The sequence below is a fragment of the Berghia stephanieae genome, chromosome 2 (genome assembly GCF_034508935.2).
Source record: "Berghia stephanieae isolate SIO BIC M18660-M18661 chromosome 2, UCSD_Bste_1.3, whole genome shotgun sequence".
Classification (NCBI taxonomy): Eukaryota; Metazoa; Mollusca; class Gastropoda; order Nudibranchia; family Aeolidiidae; genus Berghia; species Berghia stephanieae.
In genome coordinates, this window is record NC_088361.1 from 41,558,130 (window position 1) to 41,579,480 (window position 21,351).

The following is a 21,351-nucleotide window of genomic DNA, read 5'->3' on the forward strand; positions in this document are numbered from 1 at the left end:
CCCTTTCTCTTGTGTCCTTTTAATTGTAAATCTAGAAATGTTTTTACTATACCATTTTACACTGAAATGACCTAAATGTGTTGCAGTGCCGTAAAACTTTTGTAAACATAAATATTTTTCAGCAGCACCAAAGATAGAAACAGGACTAGATTGCTGCTTGGAGTGACATTTATTTATTTTAATTTTATTTTTTTCTTCTTAGGCATTGGTAACTCAAGAGTATTATCTAACTGGGTGGGGTTCCTGACCACATAGCAGGCAGGGAGGTACTTACTGTGTGAATTCTATTTCTATCCCCCTGTATCTGTTTTCCAACATGCTTTCTGTCTTTGTCTTGGAATGAGATTTCTTGGTTTTGTCCTGGTCCTGGCTGAGAGGGAAACAGTCAAATGTCTAGTTAGTTTTGGGAAATGATATTTCTTTCCTTGTAAATCATCTCTCTGTTTTGCACTGTATTATGTTTTGTTTACGTATTGTATATGATTTGTAAACATTTGAGTGTATTCCTCTTGGTGGGAACATGTGCTTGTGTATGGATGAGACTTTTAGGTGATCTCAAACTAAGAACTTTGAGAGTGTGCTCTTGGAATCTACATTAGTTTCCTATTTGACTTACCTTTTCTTGGGTGCTTTAATTGTAATTCTAGAACTTTTTACTATCCCATTTTCTTCCTTTTTACTTGCGCTGATATGACCTTATTGTGTTGCAAGCGCCGTAAAACCCTTAAAAACAAAAACAAAGCAAGTATTATCTAACATAATCTTTTAACTGACCATTGTGTGTGTTTTATACATCTCTTCCCAGATGCTGATATGATAATTCAAAAATAACATCCTAAATTAAAAATTTTCCAGTGTCTTTGCATTATAAATTGTTGTGTTACAATGCGCGAATTATTGTATAATATATGTAAATATGTAATAAGATTCAAATTGATTTATTTTCTTAAATCCTTCATTCAACTTTGTGTCTTTTTTTAAAAGCAGAGATCACTCTGAGCAGTATAGAATTAATATAATACGTAATATAATATTTTGAGCTTTTTTTTTATATATAGCACAATATCCACTAAACGTGCTCCAATCGCTTTAAAAGGGGTCCCTGGCCAACAGCAACACTTAACATGTAGGACGTGACACGATGACTGATAGGCGACATTACAATTTTTCGAACCGAGACAACGTTGTTAACAGCCAGGTACTCGTTTTAAACCTGAGTACGGTGAGAGAATGTGAATAAAGAGTCTTTTCCTAGGACTCTATGTGCCGAACGAGGCTTGAATCCAGGACCTTCCGATCCGAAAGCGAGAATCATACCACTAGATCACATAGCAGCTATTATTGTTTAATAAAATCATTTATTGATATTCCCTTTTAATCAAGCGATGGGTACAGATCCACTAAAGGTTGGGGGAAAACTTGCCCCTGGGCTTTTTTATTTTATTCCTATGGAGATCCATCTGTTGTTTTTCTATCCCTTTTTATACTTTGAGACTGTTTATTGGTTTTTGTCTGGATCCTGCCGAGGTTCGTTTTTTTGTTTGTTGTTTTTTAATTTTTTTCCAGAAAAGGAAACGGGTGAAAGCATTTGATATGTTGGGATATTTTTATGGCTCGTACAATTGTATGTTACTGTAAAAATCTCCATTTGCCCACCCTTTATTCCACTGATTATCCACATTTTATTTTTTGAAAAAAGAAAAAAAAGAAATCAAACTAAAAACCAAAAAAACAACATAGCAGTAACTAACAAAGCTATCTAAATAGGTAATTATAAAAGAAAATTTCAGTTAAGATTATGAAGTGTAATAGTAATATAGTGCTCTCTCCCTCTAGGGAAAAAAAATGAGTCAAACACATATGTGTGGCTGGCTGAGAAAACCCGGAACGATGCGCAAATTTCATAAATTGAGTTATGTATGCAGTGGTATAGACCACATCTTTCTGATCATTTTCTATTTTCACTATCCCATTTTGTTCCTTTTTACTTGCACTGAAATGACCTACTAAATGTGTTGTAAAACCCTTAAAAACAAAACAAACAATTCTCTGAAATGCATCTTTTTCACAAAATAGCCTTTATTAATTTTAAGAAAAAATGTACCAAAAATTTACAGTTATATATGTAGCTTTTTTTTCCATAAAAAATAGGCTTGTTAAAAGGATCAAAGTAAAAAATGTTAGAATTTTTATTTTCAGCAATGCAGAAAGTGTTTTTTAGCCCTATCATTAGTTTTTTAAAAATGAGTTGATTTTCAAATTACAAGTTTTTCCCTTTTTGAGGGTATAACAGTCCCCCTTAACCTTAAGTCAAATTTTTACATCCTTAAAATGAACAAAAAATGTTCTAAATTGTAAAGTTAATTCAAAGGCAACATAGTATTGTATATGTATACAAATGTAATCATATTTTATTTACTTTTCACTGTGTAAGTGGAAGTATGTGCACGTGTGTGCATCTGGATGTGTGCTTAGTGAAAACAGGTTAAACTGAAAATGGAAAAACTAAATTGATTATTTGAAAACAAATGGAAATCTTGTGTTTTCCTCTTTGACTTTGATAGAACTGCATATTATCTCTTTTTTGTATTAGTTTGTTGTAGTGACCGGTCCTTGGGATCGGTCCCACGGTCTTTTAGCTGTGAACCGGGGATCGGTCCCATAGTGGAAGACCGGCGGCGGTCCTCACTTCTTATCACCTTTCAACGGTCTCGCGCCATACGACTTCCCCAGCGATTCGTTGCCTCTGTTCTTTGCCTATCTTCCACCAATCACCACCCATCCCACTTAATTAATCGCACCCACCCCCTTTGCCATACACTAAACGACACAGACGACCATAGAGGCAGACGACCACGTCCCTCCACTCCGCAAACCGCCCTTTCGTGTGTGAGATGGGGGGAACAGGAGGCGCACGCCTTGGACGATTCCATTAAACGGGGTAAATTTCAAAATTTACTACACCATAATGATCGCAATGACAATGATCTATGATGAAGGCATGACCCCTCTTCTCTAATGGGTTATTGTTTGAAATGCATGTGACTACTAAAGATCTGTGTGTGTGTGTGTGTGTGTCTCGAACCTAGCAAGTAGCAAGTCACCACTCCTTTCTATCGCATTGTTGTCATTTAAAATAATACAATAATATTAAAATTTCGTTTGGTGTTTTAACTAATCAAATAATATGAGTTTCATTAGTTTCTTCCTTCCAAAAAACCCAGTTATAACGTCTGTATTTTTAAAAAGTCCAATAGAATATTTGGGGACCCCGATAGCTCAGTTGATAGAGCACTCTCTTTATACGCAAAGGGCCAGAGATCGATCCCGGGTGAAGTCGAGTTTTTTCTGAATCCCTGTCTACTCAGCAGTGAATGGGTAGCTGGGTTTGTTAGATCTGGCGAAAAGTCACCATCGACCCCACTTATTACTTATTACCGCATCCACCCCTCTTATTATAACTTCACACGTCTCTCTCTTACTCTTCAATGCTCGCTGCCCTCTAATGTGTGTGTGTGTGGGGAAGGGGGGGGGGGGGTAGGAGTTGCGTGTGTGTATCAACGCCACGAACAACTCGATCAACGCCTTGGGCGATTCCATTATCTCCGTTAATGGGGATAAATTTCAAATTTTATTCACGCTAAATTATCGAAGTAACAATGAAGTACGGTGAGCAAATAAAGAAGGCATCACCCCTCTTCTCTAATTAGGTTACAATTTGAAATGAGTGTGACTACTCCGTGTGTTTTACTCCTGTAGACCACGGTTTTCATTAGTACGGGGCAGTCCCACGGTCCCAAAGGTCAAAACGATTCGAACTTCCAACAGTCTCTCAGGAATGTTCAATGTCGAAAAGGACCGGTCCTTGCGGTTTTCATTTCCCAGGGACCGTAGGACCGTGGTCCTTAAGCTTGCCAAGGACCGCCCCGCACTAGTTTGTTGGACAGTCTTCCCCTTTTTTAAAGTGATTTTATGTGTCCTTTCTTCAAACATTTCTTTCAAAATTTGCCCTGTAATTAAGTCCTTGCATCTGGGCGGAGTTCCTGACCTTCCATAGTCGGCAGGGAGGTATTTACTGTGTCTTCTATCCCCCATTATCTGTTTTACAACTTGCTTTCTGTTTTTGTCTTGGGATGAAATAACTTGGTTTTGTCCTGGTATTAGCCGGATGCCCTTGCTGAGAGGGAAACAGTCAAATGTATAGTTTGTTTTGGGAGATGTTATTTTTTTTCCTTGTAAATCATCTCTCTGTTTTACACTGTATAATGTTTTGTTTAGATATTATATATGATTTGTTAACATTTGAGTGTATTCCTTTTAGTGGGGACCTGTGCATTTGACTGGATGAGACTTTTAGGTGATCTCAAACTAAGTACTTTGACAGTGTGCTCTTGGAATCTACATCTATTTCCTATTTGAACCAATTCCCTTTGTCTTACCTTTTCTTGGATGCTTTAATTGTAATTCTAGAGCTCTTTACTATCCCATTTTCTTTCTTTTTACTGGCGATGATGTGACCTTAATGTTTTGCAAGTACTGTAAAACTCTTTAAAAAAACCCAAAAAGTCATTGCATAAGTCAAAGTAAAGCATGGGTGATTTCAAACTAAGTAACATTGATAGTTTGCTCTTGGAATTACTCCTTTTCCCTATTTCAACCAGTCCCCTTTGTATTACTTATCTCAGATGCTTTAAATTATAAATCTAGAATTATTTTTTGTTTTCCCATTTTCTTCCCTTTTACTGTTACTGAAATGACCTTAAAGTGTTGCAAACAAACAACTACGAGCTGTATCCATGATAAAGCAATACCCCTGGTTTTATGCCATTCACTTAAAACATAATAGATAGTCTGAATCTTCCTTTAATGTCCACCATCACTCATGAAGATTTTGACATGAACAATAACATTAAGGTGAAAATTCAGCAGTGATCTAGAAGTTCTGTAAATAAATCTAAAGTGGGAGCAGATGTAACTTCCTGCAGTAAATTGTTCCAATCTGTGATGGTTCTGGGCTAAAATGAGAATTTTCTGAGGTTTGGGGTGAATGTCAGGGGGATGAAACTCCATGTGGAAAGTCCTGGATGTTCGATGTTTGGAGATCAGGATTTGAAATTGCCACCAGGTTGTTCTTTATCTTATACATCATGGTCAGGCGTGCTATTTTCGTCCTAGTTTGGAGTGACTTCCATTCAAGTTGATCAATCATGCTGCTCACACTTGATGCTTTCTTGTAGTTTCCATAACAAAACGAGTGGCTCGTCTCTGTATTCCCTCCAGTTTATCAACAAGGTGTTTTGTGTGTGGGTCCCAAACAGTGCTTGCATTTGTGATCTAATGACTTTTAAACTAATGATTTTACACTTGTTGGTTTAATCTTTAAATCTCTTCGGAGGAAACACAAGGTCCTATTTGCTTTTTTTGTAATGTTGTTGACGTGCTCATCCCATTTTAAGTCTGATTTTATTTTTATTCTTAAATATTTGGCTGATCTTATGTGCTCTAAGGTGTGGTTGTGTAGCGTGTAATTGCATGTGATTGGAGATTTATTTCTGAAGATGGAAATGACATTGCATTTCTCTTGATGAAACTCCATGTTCCCAAGCCACCAGTTTCTCATGGTCGTGTTGCAGATGTGCTCTGTCTTCCTGTGATTTTATTATCAAGTATGCGATAGTGTCTTCTGCAAAAAGATGAACTTAAGATTCAAGAGCATCTGCTAGGTCGTTAATATAAAAAAGAAAGAGAGCGGGGCCAAGGACTGAGCCTTGAGGAGCACCAAATTCAACTGGAACAGACTTGGATGATTCGCTGTCAATAATCACTGATTGGATACGTCCTTTCAGGAGGTTGTCAATCCATCTGTTGATTTTTCCAATTATCCCATATTGTCGAAGCTTGTGGCATAATATGTTGTGGTCAAAAGCTGTGGTGAGGAACTTTCCATTGTCATTGATTGAGGCTATCCTACTTCTGTCCATTTTTCTGTGTTTAATGTATGACCAGAATTTTTTCATACCAGTAAATTGGTTTCCGTTCTCATCGTGGCTAAATATGTCCTCCACGTAGTCCCAATATTTTTTACATTATGCGGTACTAGAATTTATGTGTGTGTGAGAGAGAGAGAGAGAGTAAGGATATTCAAATTACACAGCAGTTTATGACAGGAAATATAAGCCTCCATCTCCATCCCTTGCATCACTGTTGTAAAGATATTCCTATTTTTACATCTAGCCCGGCTATTTATTTCCTTTAAATTTTTTGTTTATTTTTCTATTTATCTATTTTTTGTAAATCATACAATGATTGGAGCAATTGAGCAACTATCCAGGGGTGAAGAAGATAGGGTCCTCAAGGTTGAAAGGGATTCACATAATATTAATTTACAATTAAAATGAAACAGTTTAAGAAATTATCAAATTAATTTAGAGCTGAGATGAGTATTGGTATCAGAATTGTTTTAATTACGGAAATATTTTATTTCTTTTAATTTTTAAATGTTTTTTAAGAATTGTATTTACAAGTTGATACGTTTTACTGATTCCTGACCCAAATTACTGTTTTAATGACACAAAATTTATGTATCTACTCCTAAGCATTTGTTTATTGTTTTAAGCAGTCATAAGACACTGACTGAAAATCGGGATGATTGTAAAGTAAAATTCTAGCAAAAGCAGTGAAACTGGAGAGTTCTTTTCCTTTTTCCTTGTTTATGAAAGTATAGTGAATATTTATTGAGATTTCATGTAGAAAGACTAATTGTTTGTGTATGTGTGTCTGTGTTTTGAGTAAAATCTGCAATAATAAATTACAGACTTGTTATTTTATTTTTATTATAGGATTGTGTGGGATACCATTTGCCTCTATATTGTCTAGTGGTATGACACTCAATTTCGGACCAGAAGGTCTTGGGTCCGAGTCCAACTCTGAGCAGTGTAGTCGAGTCTTTGGAAAAGATTCTTTAGTCATACAGTGCAGAGTGGATATATCGACAATGAAATCAAAGTCTCGTTTTTTAAACATTAGTAAATAAAGATTGTCTATATCGACATAAATTTTACCCAAGACAGTTGTTTCGACATTGTGATCCATTGATACCTGCAATAATTTGTCTATAAAAAAAAAAAAGACAAGAATACAGTCATATAACCTGCAGTGAATTAAAACACAACAGCCAATGAAAGTTCAGAGATATCCTGCTGTGATGTCAAATAACAGTCATATAAAATCCGAGATTATTGTCCAATGACATCGCTATTTGTTGATCAGAACCGTGATGTCAGCGGTCAAGTCTAGTCCTGAGTAGTGCCAGCATTTCTCGGTACTGATAACAGTAATTCCTGATGTCAATATTTCTTGGCTTTCAACAAATAAACTATTGAGAAACGGTCCTATACCACTCACTACCTGTGACCTGCCTGGCCAATCCCGGTTTGGAACTGAGTTTGAGTATTAGTAAATAGGACAGACTCTTACTCCCCCCCCCCCCCCCCCCCAATAAAAAAAAAAACCAAAAAAAAAAAAATAACAAAAAAGTTAAAAAAGCACCCACTAAAACTCTGAATTTCTCTTATATGCAGTGCCTATGCTCAGCTTCTCAGTCTCGATATTATCGTCAAGGTCAATGCCACTATTGCTGGTATTCAGTCTCGACTCGATAGTTAAGCTTTAGAAAACGCCATTGTTAAATTAAATTAAATTAAATTAAATTGAGCTTTTATATAGCGCAATATCCACTAAATGTGCTCAAAGCGCTTTACAAGGGGTCCCTGGTCAACAGCAACATTTAACATGTAGGACGGGACATAACGCCTGTTAGGCGATATTACAATTTTTCGGACAAAGACAACGCTGTTTTACGGCCAGGTACTCATTTAACACCTGAGTACGTGAGAGAATGTGAATAAAGAGCCTTTTCCAAGGACTCAACTATGCGCCGAGTGCGAGGCTCGAACCCAGGACCTTCCGATCCGAAAGCGAGTGTCATACCACTAGACCACATAGCCGCACATTGTTGCCAATGTGGAGAATAGTGCACCATCGTGCCAGTTTCCGGCCATATAAGTATAGTGGCTATCAGGACCCTCCAGTGTTTTGCACAGCCATTTCATGAGGGCGCTTCCTTATTTGAATTTGACGTCCTTGTCAGTACTACTGAGGAAAGGGTCCATAAAATTATTCTTGACCACAAGTCAAATAAAGTGAACCATCATAAATTTCAAAATCGGTCCTTTAAATGGCCACCAAATCATCAAGATTGACTTCCCTTGTTAATATCACGCTTATATCAATATTTTACCGCTGTACTGACAATTTCGATATATCAGTCTTCGACTGTATTTTCTCACCGTACTCAAGCGTAAAATGATTACCTGGCCCTTAACAGCATTGTCTGTCTGAAAAAAAAAAAATTAATATGGTACCATGATTCATCCTATGTTTGTTAGAGACCCCATGTAAAGCACTTTGTACATGTTTAGTGGATATTGCACAATGTAATGCTCATGATTTTTAAAGGACGACATAATGATCAAGTGGAACTGTTAAAGATTCCCTTTCGTTTTACTCCTTCCATTCTCTTAATTATTATTTTTCATCAAAAATTTAACTGCCTTTTATCTGGGCCCTCGCTAGGTTCCTTCATTTAGAGGTTGACCTGTCAAATGGAACTGTGGGAGATTCTGTTTTGCTGGGTGGGGTTCCTGACCTCCCATAGTGGGCAGGGAGGTACTTACTGTGTCTTCTATCCCCCTATATCTGTTTTCCAACTTGCTTTCTGTCTTTGTCTTGGAATGAGATCACTTGGTTTTGTCCTGGCCCCTTCGTATATCCTGGCTGAGAGGGAAACAGGCAAATGTATAGTTTTGGGAGATGATATTTTTCCCTTGTAAAGCATCTCTCTGTTATGCACTGTATTATGTTTTGTTTACATATTAATATTATATATGATTTGTAAACATTTGAGTGTATTCCTCTTAGTGAGGACCTTGCTGGGCGAGACTTTTAGGTGATCTCAAACTAAGTACGTTGACAGTGTGCTCTTGGAATCTACATCTGTTCCCTATTTGAACCAATTCCCCTTTGTCTTACCTTTTCTTGGGTACATTGATTGTAATTCTAAAACTTTTTACTTTCCCATTTTTCTTACTTTTTACTGGCACTGATATGACCTTAATGTGTTGCATGCGCCGTAAAACCATGAAAAACAAAAACAAACAAACGATTCTATTTTGTTTGGGGTTTTTTCTTCTGAATTGTCACCTAGGCCCTGACTGGGATCGGATTTTAGAGAGGGAGATACGTAGTAAAATTATTTTTGGAGGTTTGATTTATTTTTCCTTCTCTTCTTCTTCTTCCATTAAGGTCAAAGCTTCAGGCTGAAGATTGTATAGCCGTCTTTTCAGTAACAAGGGTTTTAGAGGGAAGCAGGGAGAGATTTTTTGAAGTCATCAGTCGAAAGGGATTGTGTTGAAGAAAGGGCTTGTTTACAAATGGTTGGTAGGAGTTCCAAAGTCGGATGGTGGAGGGAAAGAAAGTGTAAATTCCGGTCTCTTTGTACCAAGTGCCTTAATGTGTTTGACAGTGTTCTCCTTTCATCAAGGATTCTGTGCTAATGTGAGAGAAAGTCCCATTCTTAAAAGCTTGAGACCCTAAATTATCGCTAGTCCTGATAAACTGAATCTTAAATTGTTTGACTGTCTTATCATCAACTTTTTCTTATACACCTTTATTACCTTAAAAATCAAGACCTGCTCAATTGTAAAGAATAATAACAATAATATTAATATTGATAATAATAATAATAATAATAATAATAATAATAATAATAATAATAATAATAATAATAATAATAATAATAATAATAATAATAATGATGGTGATAACTATAATAGTAATAATAATAATTTTAAAAAATAGTAATGATGATAATACACTCGCTTTTTCTTTGGTCCTTTTAACTTAAGATTTACAACCCCTCCTCTATATCTTCTTTTTTACCGTCGCTGAAATGACCTAATAGAATCATATGCGCAGTAAGACCCCTAAAAACTAAACAAAACAAAACTTTCATAGAGCTGAGGTGTAGAACTGACGAAATATGGAAACATCTTTTCTAATAAATGAGGGAATCCGTCCTGGATCTAATATTAGCAGCACCTGAGATTCGATGGAAACATTTTCCATTCAATTCAAATGCATGAGCATCAGTTCTGTAAGATGGATGATGACAACTGTGCTGATGCCAGATACAGAATTTTGAGCTATGTAGCGTTATAATTGCATGTGTTAATGACCACAATGGGATAGATGTGTTTGATGGCTTCAATCCCACTGTCTTAATAAGCTTGGTTCTCTGATCCAAAAAGTGGACGTAGTTGAGGATTTGAAAAGTGTGATTAGAATAATTGATAAAGGTAAGTAGAGGAAGGATAACAAGTGGAAAATAAGTCTCGAGGAACTGAATTTTTTTCTATGGGGCATGAGATTACAAAGACAATGAGTCCACCAGAAGGTAAATCTGCCAGGGTTTTAATCTTGTGAACCCTTGGCAACATATAAAAGCGAGGATTAAGCTGCTAATCTCCAATTTCAGCTCATCTACTCTATATGGAATATCGCCGTATATGACTATAGCAGAGCAATTACAATGTAAGGACATTAAAGGAAAATGCTGAACTCATCAATATATATATATATATATATATATATATATATATATATATATATATATATATATATATATATATATATATATATATATATATATATATATATAATATATATATATATATATATATATACAGGTGATGCCTGCGAAAGAGAAATCATTTTCAACAATTATTTGAAGTGATTTCATACAACACATGTAGTTCAATTCCTAACCAAGCAACAAATGCTCATTGAAACTCCACAAGACGGAGCCAGTGATCTTCTGCTTTCACAAGATATGAAGAAAACAACCGAGGACGAAGGGTCAGCCTTATTGAATAGGAAGTCAGAACATAATGTTCTTCAACTTAATTTTTGTATATTATTCATTAGAGTTTCTTTGAAATGACATATATGCTTCATTTTGGTGATTATTCTATGTTGTGTAATATTTTGTCTCAGATAAATTGAAATTGGCTACACGACTGTTGTTATTTATTTCTTCTTATAATCCTTTGATGTGTCTTGTTTTTTGGGGGGTTTTTTGTTGTTGTTTTTTCGACTAGGCATTTACTTGACCTAAATGTGTTACATGCACAAACAAAAAATAAAATTAGAATAGCTTATCAACAAACATGATTTCTTTGAAAAGTGGATTTATTTGCATACATATTCAAGATCATCAGGAATAAATAAATGTGTAAAAATATATTAAGTACAAACGATATTTAAAATATTTTGATTTGTGACATCAACAACAGATTTGGTATTGCTTAAACTTAAATTTTAGATTATAAGAAAGACATTGTTATAACATTAAGAGTGAGTTGTTGTAATTGTACCAAAAGTTGAACATACAGACAAGATGACGATGCCATTGACCTCATTTTTGTTTGTTTCATTTTTTAAAAAGTTATGACTTGTCTTATCTCTGAAAAACAATAATCATTGAATAATAAAGCTTTTTTTTTTGGGTGGGGTGGGGGGGGGGGGGGGGGGGGGGGGGGGGGGGGGGGGGGGAGTGGGTGTCATGAATATTATGGCTGTATTTGAAATGAATTTATCAACTTAATATAATATAGGATTAGTCAAGAAATAAACGAACTTTAAGGCATTGAAGTGAGATTTCATCTCCATGGCAAGAAGAAAATAACATAATACTGTTGTAAATTCAAATTTGTAAAAACACGGATAGGAACACAAATATGTTTATCACATTTTTAAAAATAGGATACAAAATATATCACACAAAGAAAAAGGTGGCCCATAACATTCTGTAAGAAATGAAATAATTTGAGAAATGTCAAGCTGCCTTTAACATTACAACTGTTTAAGATGAAAACAAATACATGTACATACAACGTTTACGAATAAATTGTGATCCGAATTCTTTTTATTATTATTATTATTATTATTATTATTATTATTATTATTATTATTATTATTATTATTATTATTATTATTATTATTATTATTATTATCATTATTTCTACTCTATGAGTAAGGGTAACATAACAAAGTGAGGTAGAGAGTGGACGCAAATTTTTTCTATGACAATAAATTTAAGTATTTATCCAAAAACTAAAGTATTTTAGTACACTTGTAAAATAGGATATTGAAAGGGAGAGATTGAAAGCTGCTTAGAATCTTTTGTTAGCATTTGACCCAAAAAAAAGGGGGAAAAATCCTTTCCCCTAGAAACACAGATAATTTTTTAATAAAATAACCGCAACTAATTGAAATTGTGTAAAACAGACAAAAGGTTTATTACAGTTTCTCATCATGATGTTAAAGTTTTGTAAACATTATTATTCTTGTAGGTACGAGTGCTTGACAGGGCTCTGGTGGTTGGGTCTTTTTTCATGTGACTCTTTATCCTTGTGCTGGAATGTGACGTCTTCATTCTGCAAAAATCTTGTGAAGGTCTCATTCCAGAGCAAGAACAGGGAACTACATGGGATAGGACGTCACAAATATAGAGTAAAGTGACAAGGAGAGGTAGGAGAAATTTCGAGTATATCATTAGTACACCAATGGAGTAAAACTACATGCGATAAAGGATGGCAAAGTAATTTGTTTAACAGTAACAAATAGTAATTGGCAATTCCTTTTTTTAAAAACGCAGAAATTTTGGTATGCAAGACTGACAACAAACAAAATGGTAAATGAAAGATAAAAATATTCATAAGCTGATGTAATGGGGTACAGTATGTCATACATATATGTTAGAAATTCACCGTATAAAATATATTTGATTTGATGCTTATTGCATGATAATAACATTGAAGATTACTTCATAAATACTTCTATAAAAGTTAAAAAATAGAAAATGAAGTAATCCCAATTTTAAATGTAGAATTCATATTGCAGCATAATATAGTTAATGAAATGAGTTTTATACATCGGTGTTCAGTAAAAATGAGCAATCATTTGGAAATAAAGTTATTCTAAAAATATAAAAATTTGTTTCTTGAATTTACATAAACATTAGAAATTTATAATTTCCCAAGTAAAATTAAGTATTGCATAAACATGTAGCGCACAGTACATATCTGACACAACAGTAGGATTCATAATATGCAAATAGATGTTAGATGGATGGCTCAATCTTAATCTTGCCAATCTAATTGCATCCAAGGTCCACTTAATAAAGTTATATGAGATCAGGGAAACAATTTGATTATGAATAGTATTATCACCATATAAAATTACATTTGACTTCATATAATCATGACAACTTTCTTTCACTGGAATTTTGAAAAATGTGCTAACATTCCTCGATTCATTACCAAAATTGATATTTGTTCACTAAATATATATTCATAATATAATATTGATATCACAGAATACTACATGTCGCAGATGTCTTCTGAGCAACTTCCTGTGTAGAAAACGTCAAGGCCACAGCTTGTGCTTTTTTAACAGTTGGAGGTACCGGTTTGTCAGGGATTTCTTTGAGAGCCTCTGTAGCTGCTTTGTTCAGTTTCAGGATTGCAACATTGGCTGATTGGTTTGGTATGAAGCAGATGGCAGATAGATCAGTGGCAACCACCATTTTATCAATAGGACAATGGGCACGGAAAGAACAGATGGCTGTTTTTGTTTTCATGCTCCAAATGGCGATAGTCTTATCCAAGCTACCTGTTATCAAAAACCGACTATCTAGCACAAGTTTCAATGATGTTATGAAATCTCCGTGTCTGGATAATTTGACCTTTAGTAAACCCTTTTCATCATCCGGGTGATCGTCACCAATATTCCAGACATAGACAGATTTGAATCCTGCTGTAACAAGTAAACGGCTGTCCCATGAAACCACAAATGTTGTAATGGAGGATGGTTGGACCATTGTGTGAAGATACCTGGAGATAACAGAGGAAAAACGAGAGGCTGTGTAAGGAATGGTATTGCAATGACTCAATGCTGTCTTACTATTAGATGTGTATTTTTAAAAAAAGCCATTTGAAATTTTTAAATTAAATTATTTGAATAATTTTAAATTCCAAGTGTTCTAATTTAAAAAAAAAAAAAAAGAAAATTGATAGAGAATATTTTTTGAGAGCTCAAACATCTAAAGATTCATAATTATTATGTGACATTTAAAAAGATTAGTTGACTTTACGGATGTGGATAAATGTGCATTAAAAATACAATCATTTTTTTTTTTAATTAAAGGAAACTAGTTCAGCAAATTATTTTAGTGTTTAGCACACCTGTTAAAAACATGAATTAACTGGATTCAATCCCCTTTTGGATCTTTTTTTCAGTGCTAAACTGTTCCCTGCAGAAATGGGAACAGTGATAGATAAAATATTTCTTGTTCTTGGATCGAACTACAAACAAAATAAACAAAGGGACTTTCAGGAACTGACAGCCATGAAATTGATTTAAGTCACATTCCAGATCTGAATTTGAAAAGAAATTGAGCACGCATTATTATGTCAATTATGTTGTCACTGGTTGTGTTCAACTGCTTGGAATGAAGGTCCATTATCTAATCTGAACTCCATGTTTGAAAATCATATCTGCTCCAGTTTAAAGTTTACCAATGTTTTAACGATGATTGTTAACACTCCTGATCTGTTGTAATGCAATTCAACACTATAACCACATTTTAAGAGAATTAAAGAAAAACAAATCAAAATATAACAACAAACAAAATTTCAGTATATAAACAAAGAAAATAAGAAAAAAAAAAGAAATCATTAATTCATTAAAAAAAAAAAATAATAAAAAAACCCCAACAAAATTTGAAGCAAACAAAACAACTCACTTCCCAGTCTCAGAGTCGATGACTCTAACACGTCCATCTGTACTTGATGAGACAAGCATTTTTCCATTCGGACTAAATTCTAAATGGGTGCATCCACTCATTAATGTGTCAACCTGCTCCATCTGGACGCCGTTTTCAACCTCTCCAGATCCAAACACGTCCACCATGATTGGGTATTCAAACATGGTTATACCAAGCTGTTAAAAGAAGAAAAGAATACTTTCCCCTAAAATCTTAAAAATCCTTTTTTAGGTCTTTAAATTATGTTACCTATTTCAAAAGACAACGCCAATATGACTGACTTCATAAGGCACTACATTGTAACAGGCTCGAGGCCTGCTTTTAGCCTTTTTTCCTTGGGTATCCCTGATAACGCCAATATGACTGACTTCATAAGGCACTACATTGTAACAGGCTCGAGGCCTGCTTTTAGCCTTTTTTCCTTGGGTATCCCTGATATTTATTGTTGATATTGTGCATTTATTCATTGAGATATACGGGTTTTAAAAAAATAATTTACAAATGAAAAGCTCCATTTATTTTCCTATTTTTATTCTTAAAAATGCGCTTTAGTTTCAAATTTGTTTGAAATGGAAACCAAGACATACTGTCACACTTTGGCTCAAGGCAGCAGCCAGTAAAGTTTTACAAGGGAGAAATAGGTTTCCATATTAAAATATTTCCGTTCGTGCCTCTGTCTAGAGAAAAATAAAATCCCTGTTAGGCTGAATTTAAATAAACATACTGCTGCGATTAAAGAGAATAGCCTTTCATTTTTAAGACTCAAGACAGGGCACTGTCCATTGAAACACTACATATATTCAAAATTTAGCTGTGGAGATACTGGCATGTGGTCTTGCCAAAATGACAACGAAAATGTGCCTCGTGTGCTCCAGGCGTGCCCACTATATGCTGTGGATAGAAACAGATGATGGGCCTGAGACTCAGTTGTCACTATAAAATCATGGCAATGTTGATGACCTTCAGAGGACTATGGAATTTGTTACCAGCATCGAAATCCTTCTACTACTTCAGGGGAATACAAGAAGAAGACCAAACATAAAATTACAAACAAAATAATGCTTACAGTATCAATTTTACTGTAGTCTTCGATAAACACAAATTAAAAAATGAATAGCGACCTTCTTTTGCATTAGTTCTATAATTTGATATTTGGGACTGAGAGACTAAGTCTGAACCTCCCTTTTTGCCAGCTTTGTATAAAATTTTCCTTGTCATTTTTCTCTAGCTTTTGTGACTAATTAATCCTTACACTTACACACTTTTCATCTTAAGAATTAGGTCTAGAAAATAAGAAAAAATACCTGTGTTCCTGAAGGGTTCATCGCAGTCTTATAGAAGGAGTACAAGAAGGAGACATCATTTATCACACGGCCTAGACAAAAGTACAAATAATGAATAAATAATGTGCATACTTGTTGCACTAGTCTGAGTAATAATTGAATATTGAGGATTTAATCAAGAATATAATATATAAAAATGGTAAGTAGCGACAAAAAGTTTTTTTTAAAAATAAATAAAAGCAAAACATTCTCCAAATGGCCTCTACATTAAAAAATAATAAGGAATTAACAATTATGAATGGAACGTGAGAAAAGGTAACTTTCCTTTAATCTCATGGTCTCTCCTCTTTTTTAAAAATCGTTTTTATACAACCCAATCATTGTAAAGGCAACCACGTACCATGCAAGTTGTTGAAAAGTACACAATTTCTTAAAACCTATTACTAGATTATTGATAAGTCGTGTGCAAGAAATATTTCTATAAAAGTATAGAGACAAACACTAACACTTGCTGTAATAATCAAGATTTTCTTACCACTGGATAAATCCCACAATCGACCCTTTGCCTCCATTCCTGAATGTCCAGCCACTAAGATGTTGTTACATTCTGCCATACAGGAAATAGGACTATTTTGACTTGACTGTAAGGTATACTCCATTTCTCCTGAAAAAAAAAAATCACCACATGGCTATCATAAACAACATTTTTGAAAAATTAAAAAATCACCAAGCAAAGCTCTCTGTTTAGTTCACTGCATCATAGTATGATAAGTTATTTCAGGGAACAAATATTGAATAAGTTAATGCTTTTTTTTTTTTGTTCACTTTTATCTGATGATAGTCAGCTTTACAATGTTAGTGTCCCGGAAAATATTACTTGTCTGGTCAAATCTATGGAGGAATGTATCTGGGTGGTTAAAAGTTGGATGAAATCGAATTCTTGAGCTTTTTAAAACGAGCTTTTATATAGGGCAATATCCTTTAAGTGTGCTCAAAGCACTTTACAAGGATTCCCTGACTTGCAGCAACACTTAACATGTAGAATGAGATATAACGCCTATTAGGCGATATTACAATTTTTTTCGGACAGAGACAACACTGTTAAAGGCCAGGTACTCATTTTACTCCTGAGTAGGGTGAGAGTGTGAGTAAAGAGCTTTTCCCAAGGACTCAACTATGCGCAGAGCGAGGCTCGAACCCAGGACCTTCCAATCCGACAGTGAGTGTCATACCACAAGACCACATAGCCGCACAATTTGAATTAGTTGAAGTTGAACGAATAATAAAAAATGGAATTGCTGTGGAGAGACTGCTGTGTAAGGGTGTCAGGCTTTGAGTTTAAATACTGGTGTATATAAATAAAACATACAACTTTACAGTGAATTGTCAGAATTTCAATATGTTCGGCATGTTCTATGGTGGTCATTAATCAAGGTTTCTTGATAACCAGTCCAATTTGGCATTCAAGCTGATAAAGTGACAATCATGGTATGATATACAGAAAGCTATTCTTTTCTGCCATGAAACAATGTGGTGAGAATGCAACACTCAAACAGAGTTTCCAGTTAGTAAGCTCCTGTTATGGTTGCAAGGTAATAACCGTAATGGCGCCCACTATAGTTTCAATTTTGCATCTCACCTAAAAATCATATTATTATATCATTTTTTAATTTTTAATTTCTTGCTGCTAAGGGTATGACCCAAAATAATCATTTTTTACGTTTTATTTTGAATGCTTTCAATTTCAAATTATGTCTTTTAAAACATGGAGAGGCATGCAGTCATGTGTTGCTTAAAAATCTAGCATAACTTACCACTTTCAGTGTAATAAACATATACCATGTCTTTGGCAGAAGCAATTAGGAATTTTCCATTTTTGGATACCAGCAGAAAATTGACAGGGTATTCAAGATCAGAAGCAAATGTCTTTTTTTCTCCATTGATCAAGGACATCTGTTCAACAAAACCTTCTGATGTTCCATAAAACACAGACTTGCAATCTCTGTAAATAAAACAAAGAGAATAAACATTTCAAAAACACATATTTTCCCATTTTGACAAATTAGGGAGCAGGCACTGGTGTAAGCTATAGGTATGAACAAATTTGTATGAGGACTTTCTTGCGCCAGGCAAGGCAGAGAAAAAATACAATAACTTATTAACAAAAACTTGGATATTTTTTTCTTGTAATTTTCTCCGTTTTGTTTGGTTATTTTATATAGAATTTTTCAGATCTTCATTTTTCAATTTGTTTGATAAAAAATTACATTTTCCTTTATTTGTGTAATTTTTAATAATTGTTCATAATTTAAGTAATTACAATTTAACTATATGTTAAAGTAATTATCAAATTTAACTTTCATAAATTGAGTGTCATTTATTCAAATTTCTTATACTTATATATAAAATAATCACCCAAATCAAGCCCAAAAGTGATCAATCAACTTCCCGTTGAATAATGGCTTTTGCTGTGCAGCAATTCAAATTGTTACTTCGATGGAAAAGGAAAAAAACAAATATAAAGTAAAAAAAAACAAACAACAAAAGGTCGGACTGTACTTTGCAATTGCTAGAGCTGTTGATTTCCCATAATCCTTTTTGATTTGCTTTGGTTCAGGTGTGAGGACTTGATCAAGATCCCAGAACTTGATGGTATTGTCACTAGAAGCAGAAACCAAACGTCGCCCACCCCCACCTCCTTCTGGAATGATAATTGACAATTGTAAAACTGGCAATGCATGTCCTTTAATTGTACGGATGAGTTTGGCTCCAGCCAAAGGCCTGTGCCGCAAACCAACACTGTAAATCTGATGATAAATAATAAGTAAATCAACTTGGACAATAAAATGCAATGTAAAAACAATTTATGATTTAACACAGTACATCAATTAATAAGTAACCAACGCACACTGAGTTCTATACAATTCAATCCAAATGGTTTATTTTAGGCAATTGACAATATGAAATATACATGTACATAGAGTTTCCAATCGATACAGGTAAAAGCAATAATTAACCAAAGGAAACTACTAAAATGATTAAATAAATAAGTATATTATATATATATATACAAATACATGGTGTATGATAGAGTACCAGAGTAAAGAGTCCTAAAAATATCTCTATTGACTGAGACACGAGGCAAACAAACTCTCACCTCAATATGAGGACTTAGATGAGCTGCAATGACATAAATGGTGTCTTTTTCCACAAATACTTTGACAGTTTGAAATGGCTCTGGGCTGGATACTCTAGATATCACTTTTCCAGTTTCAATATCCCACAGAAGAGCGGATCTATTATGGTACGGAATGAAGATTGCATTAAATATTGAGAGGTCTAGATTACAATGGTTTAGCTTGAGTGTAATGGTAGAATATCTGAGCTTTTTATTCAAAATTAATTATAATTATATACAGTTTAGTAAAAAGTTCACTAGTCGCTGGTGGTAAAGACAATAATGAATAGCAAATGATGATATTCAACACACAAAATTGTTATGCATCATTTACCAATTATGCAGTTTAGTGATACTGTCAATGGGGTTGACTTTGCTTCTTGGAGTGATTTTGCCTCAACCGATTTGGATCATTTTGAGTATTATCAGGCTTGTTTAGTTATTTTCCTAATTAAAAGACTTGATTTTTCATTAAAAAAAAAAAAATAACTTACAAAACTAAGTATAATCTAGTTTGTCCACATCTATAGAGGCAAAGTAACCCCTTAAGGCAAAGTGACCCCAGTTGACGGTATGCCATTTGCCTTTGATCAGGAGGGTAGGGTTAGAGTTCTGCTCTGAGCAGTGTATAGTTGACTCCTTGGAAAAGGCTCTTTACTCACATTTTCTCACCGTACTCAGGTGTAAAATTAGTACAGTGTTGTCTCTGTCGAAAAAAAAATGTGCTATGTTTCGTCCTACACATTAAGTGTTGCTGTTGGCTATGGACCCCTTGTAAAGCACTTTGAGCATGTAACGTGGATATTGCACAATAAAAAATCTCAAATTTCTTAATAATCTGATAGATATAATGAGGTGAACGCTGTCTATAATTGAAGAGCCTATTGCTAAAAGTACTAAAGTCACAGGAAGCCAGTTTTTAAAAAAATGGAATTTAAGATTTGGATTAGATCATATTGAGTATGCCAATAAAATAAAAATGTAGTATTGAGATAGGGAACTTTGATTGAGTTTATCATGAACGAAATTGGTGAGTAAACGGGGGTGATTATGATTAAAGTTTATCACTGATTAATTAAAATTTATGAAAATGTGACTTAAGTACTTTTAGTACTGGGGTCTGGGGTCTTCAATTATGGTTAGCCAAAACAACAAATACTAGTATAATGTCAATCACAATCTTTCTGTATGCCCAAAATTGTACGGCTTGTAAAAACATATCAACAGTGATTCTAATAGATAGTACTAAAAGTACTTAAGTCACATTTTCATAAATTTTAACTAGTTAGTGATAAACTTTAAGCATAATCACCCCCGTTTACTCACCAATTTTGTTCATGATAAACACAATCTAAGTACCCTAACTCAATAGTGATAAGTTTGGTGGAAAAATCAATTCGTTTTTAAAGAAAGAGAAGATATTCGTATTGACCAAAATATGGCTTGTTTGAATGTATTGATTATTGATAAGCATTGTTTGATGAAATAACCCCCCCCCCCCCTCCCATCTTCCCAAAAAAAACCCCCAAAAAAACAAAACAAACAAGCAAACAAGCTACTATTATCTATAGATAAGGACACATTTATGCTGTATTGCAGTACCACTCACTTTGCCCTCTTCCCATTAATAACATATGTACATTTTGTGGCAACCAGCAGATATTCTTCCTCTTCATCTGTTTCCATCAAGTCTATACTGTAAGTGAGTTCAGAGCTCTTCAGTTCATAGATAATTTCCCCACTTGACAAGTTATACATCAAAATGGTGCTCTCTTTGTCATAGCCGCTCAAAACCTAAGGAAGATTTTATGAAATAATCAAGATAAAATAAAGTTTTATTTTATGATAGAATGTAGATGTGAAATAAATTTCACGTATGCAGCTCTGTAATTGTAATACAAAGGCAATGCATACATTCAGTACAAGATGTTATCACATATAGCTCG

General features: G+C 34.3%; 1 protein-coding gene across 1 annotated transcript in view; it reads right to left on the bottom strand.

The window, feature by feature from the left end:
• Window positions 1-12,392: 12,392 nt before the first annotated feature.
• The window catches only part of LOC144964892 (uncharacterized), a 29,442-nt gene continuing 20,483 nt past the window's right edge, over window positions 12,393-21,351 (bottom strand). The window contains exons 17-24 of the mRNA XM_078899623.1: window positions 21,015-21,199; window positions 19,385-19,523; window positions 18,787-19,034; window positions 18,042-18,229; window positions 16,763-16,891; window positions 16,249-16,319; window positions 14,924-15,120; window positions 12,393-14,012 (exon numbers count right to left, since the gene is read on the bottom strand). Coding sequence (XP_078755749.1) covers window positions 13,490-14,012; window positions 14,924-15,120; window positions 16,249-16,319; window positions 16,763-16,891; window positions 18,042-18,229; window positions 18,787-19,034; window positions 19,385-19,523; window positions 21,015-21,199 — 1,680 coding nt within the window. The 3' untranslated portion in view covers window positions 12,393-13,489. The remainder of the gene's footprint in view (window positions 14,013-14,923; window positions 15,121-16,248; window positions 16,320-16,762; window positions 16,892-18,041; window positions 18,230-18,786; window positions 19,035-19,384; window positions 19,524-21,014; window positions 21,200-21,351) is intronic.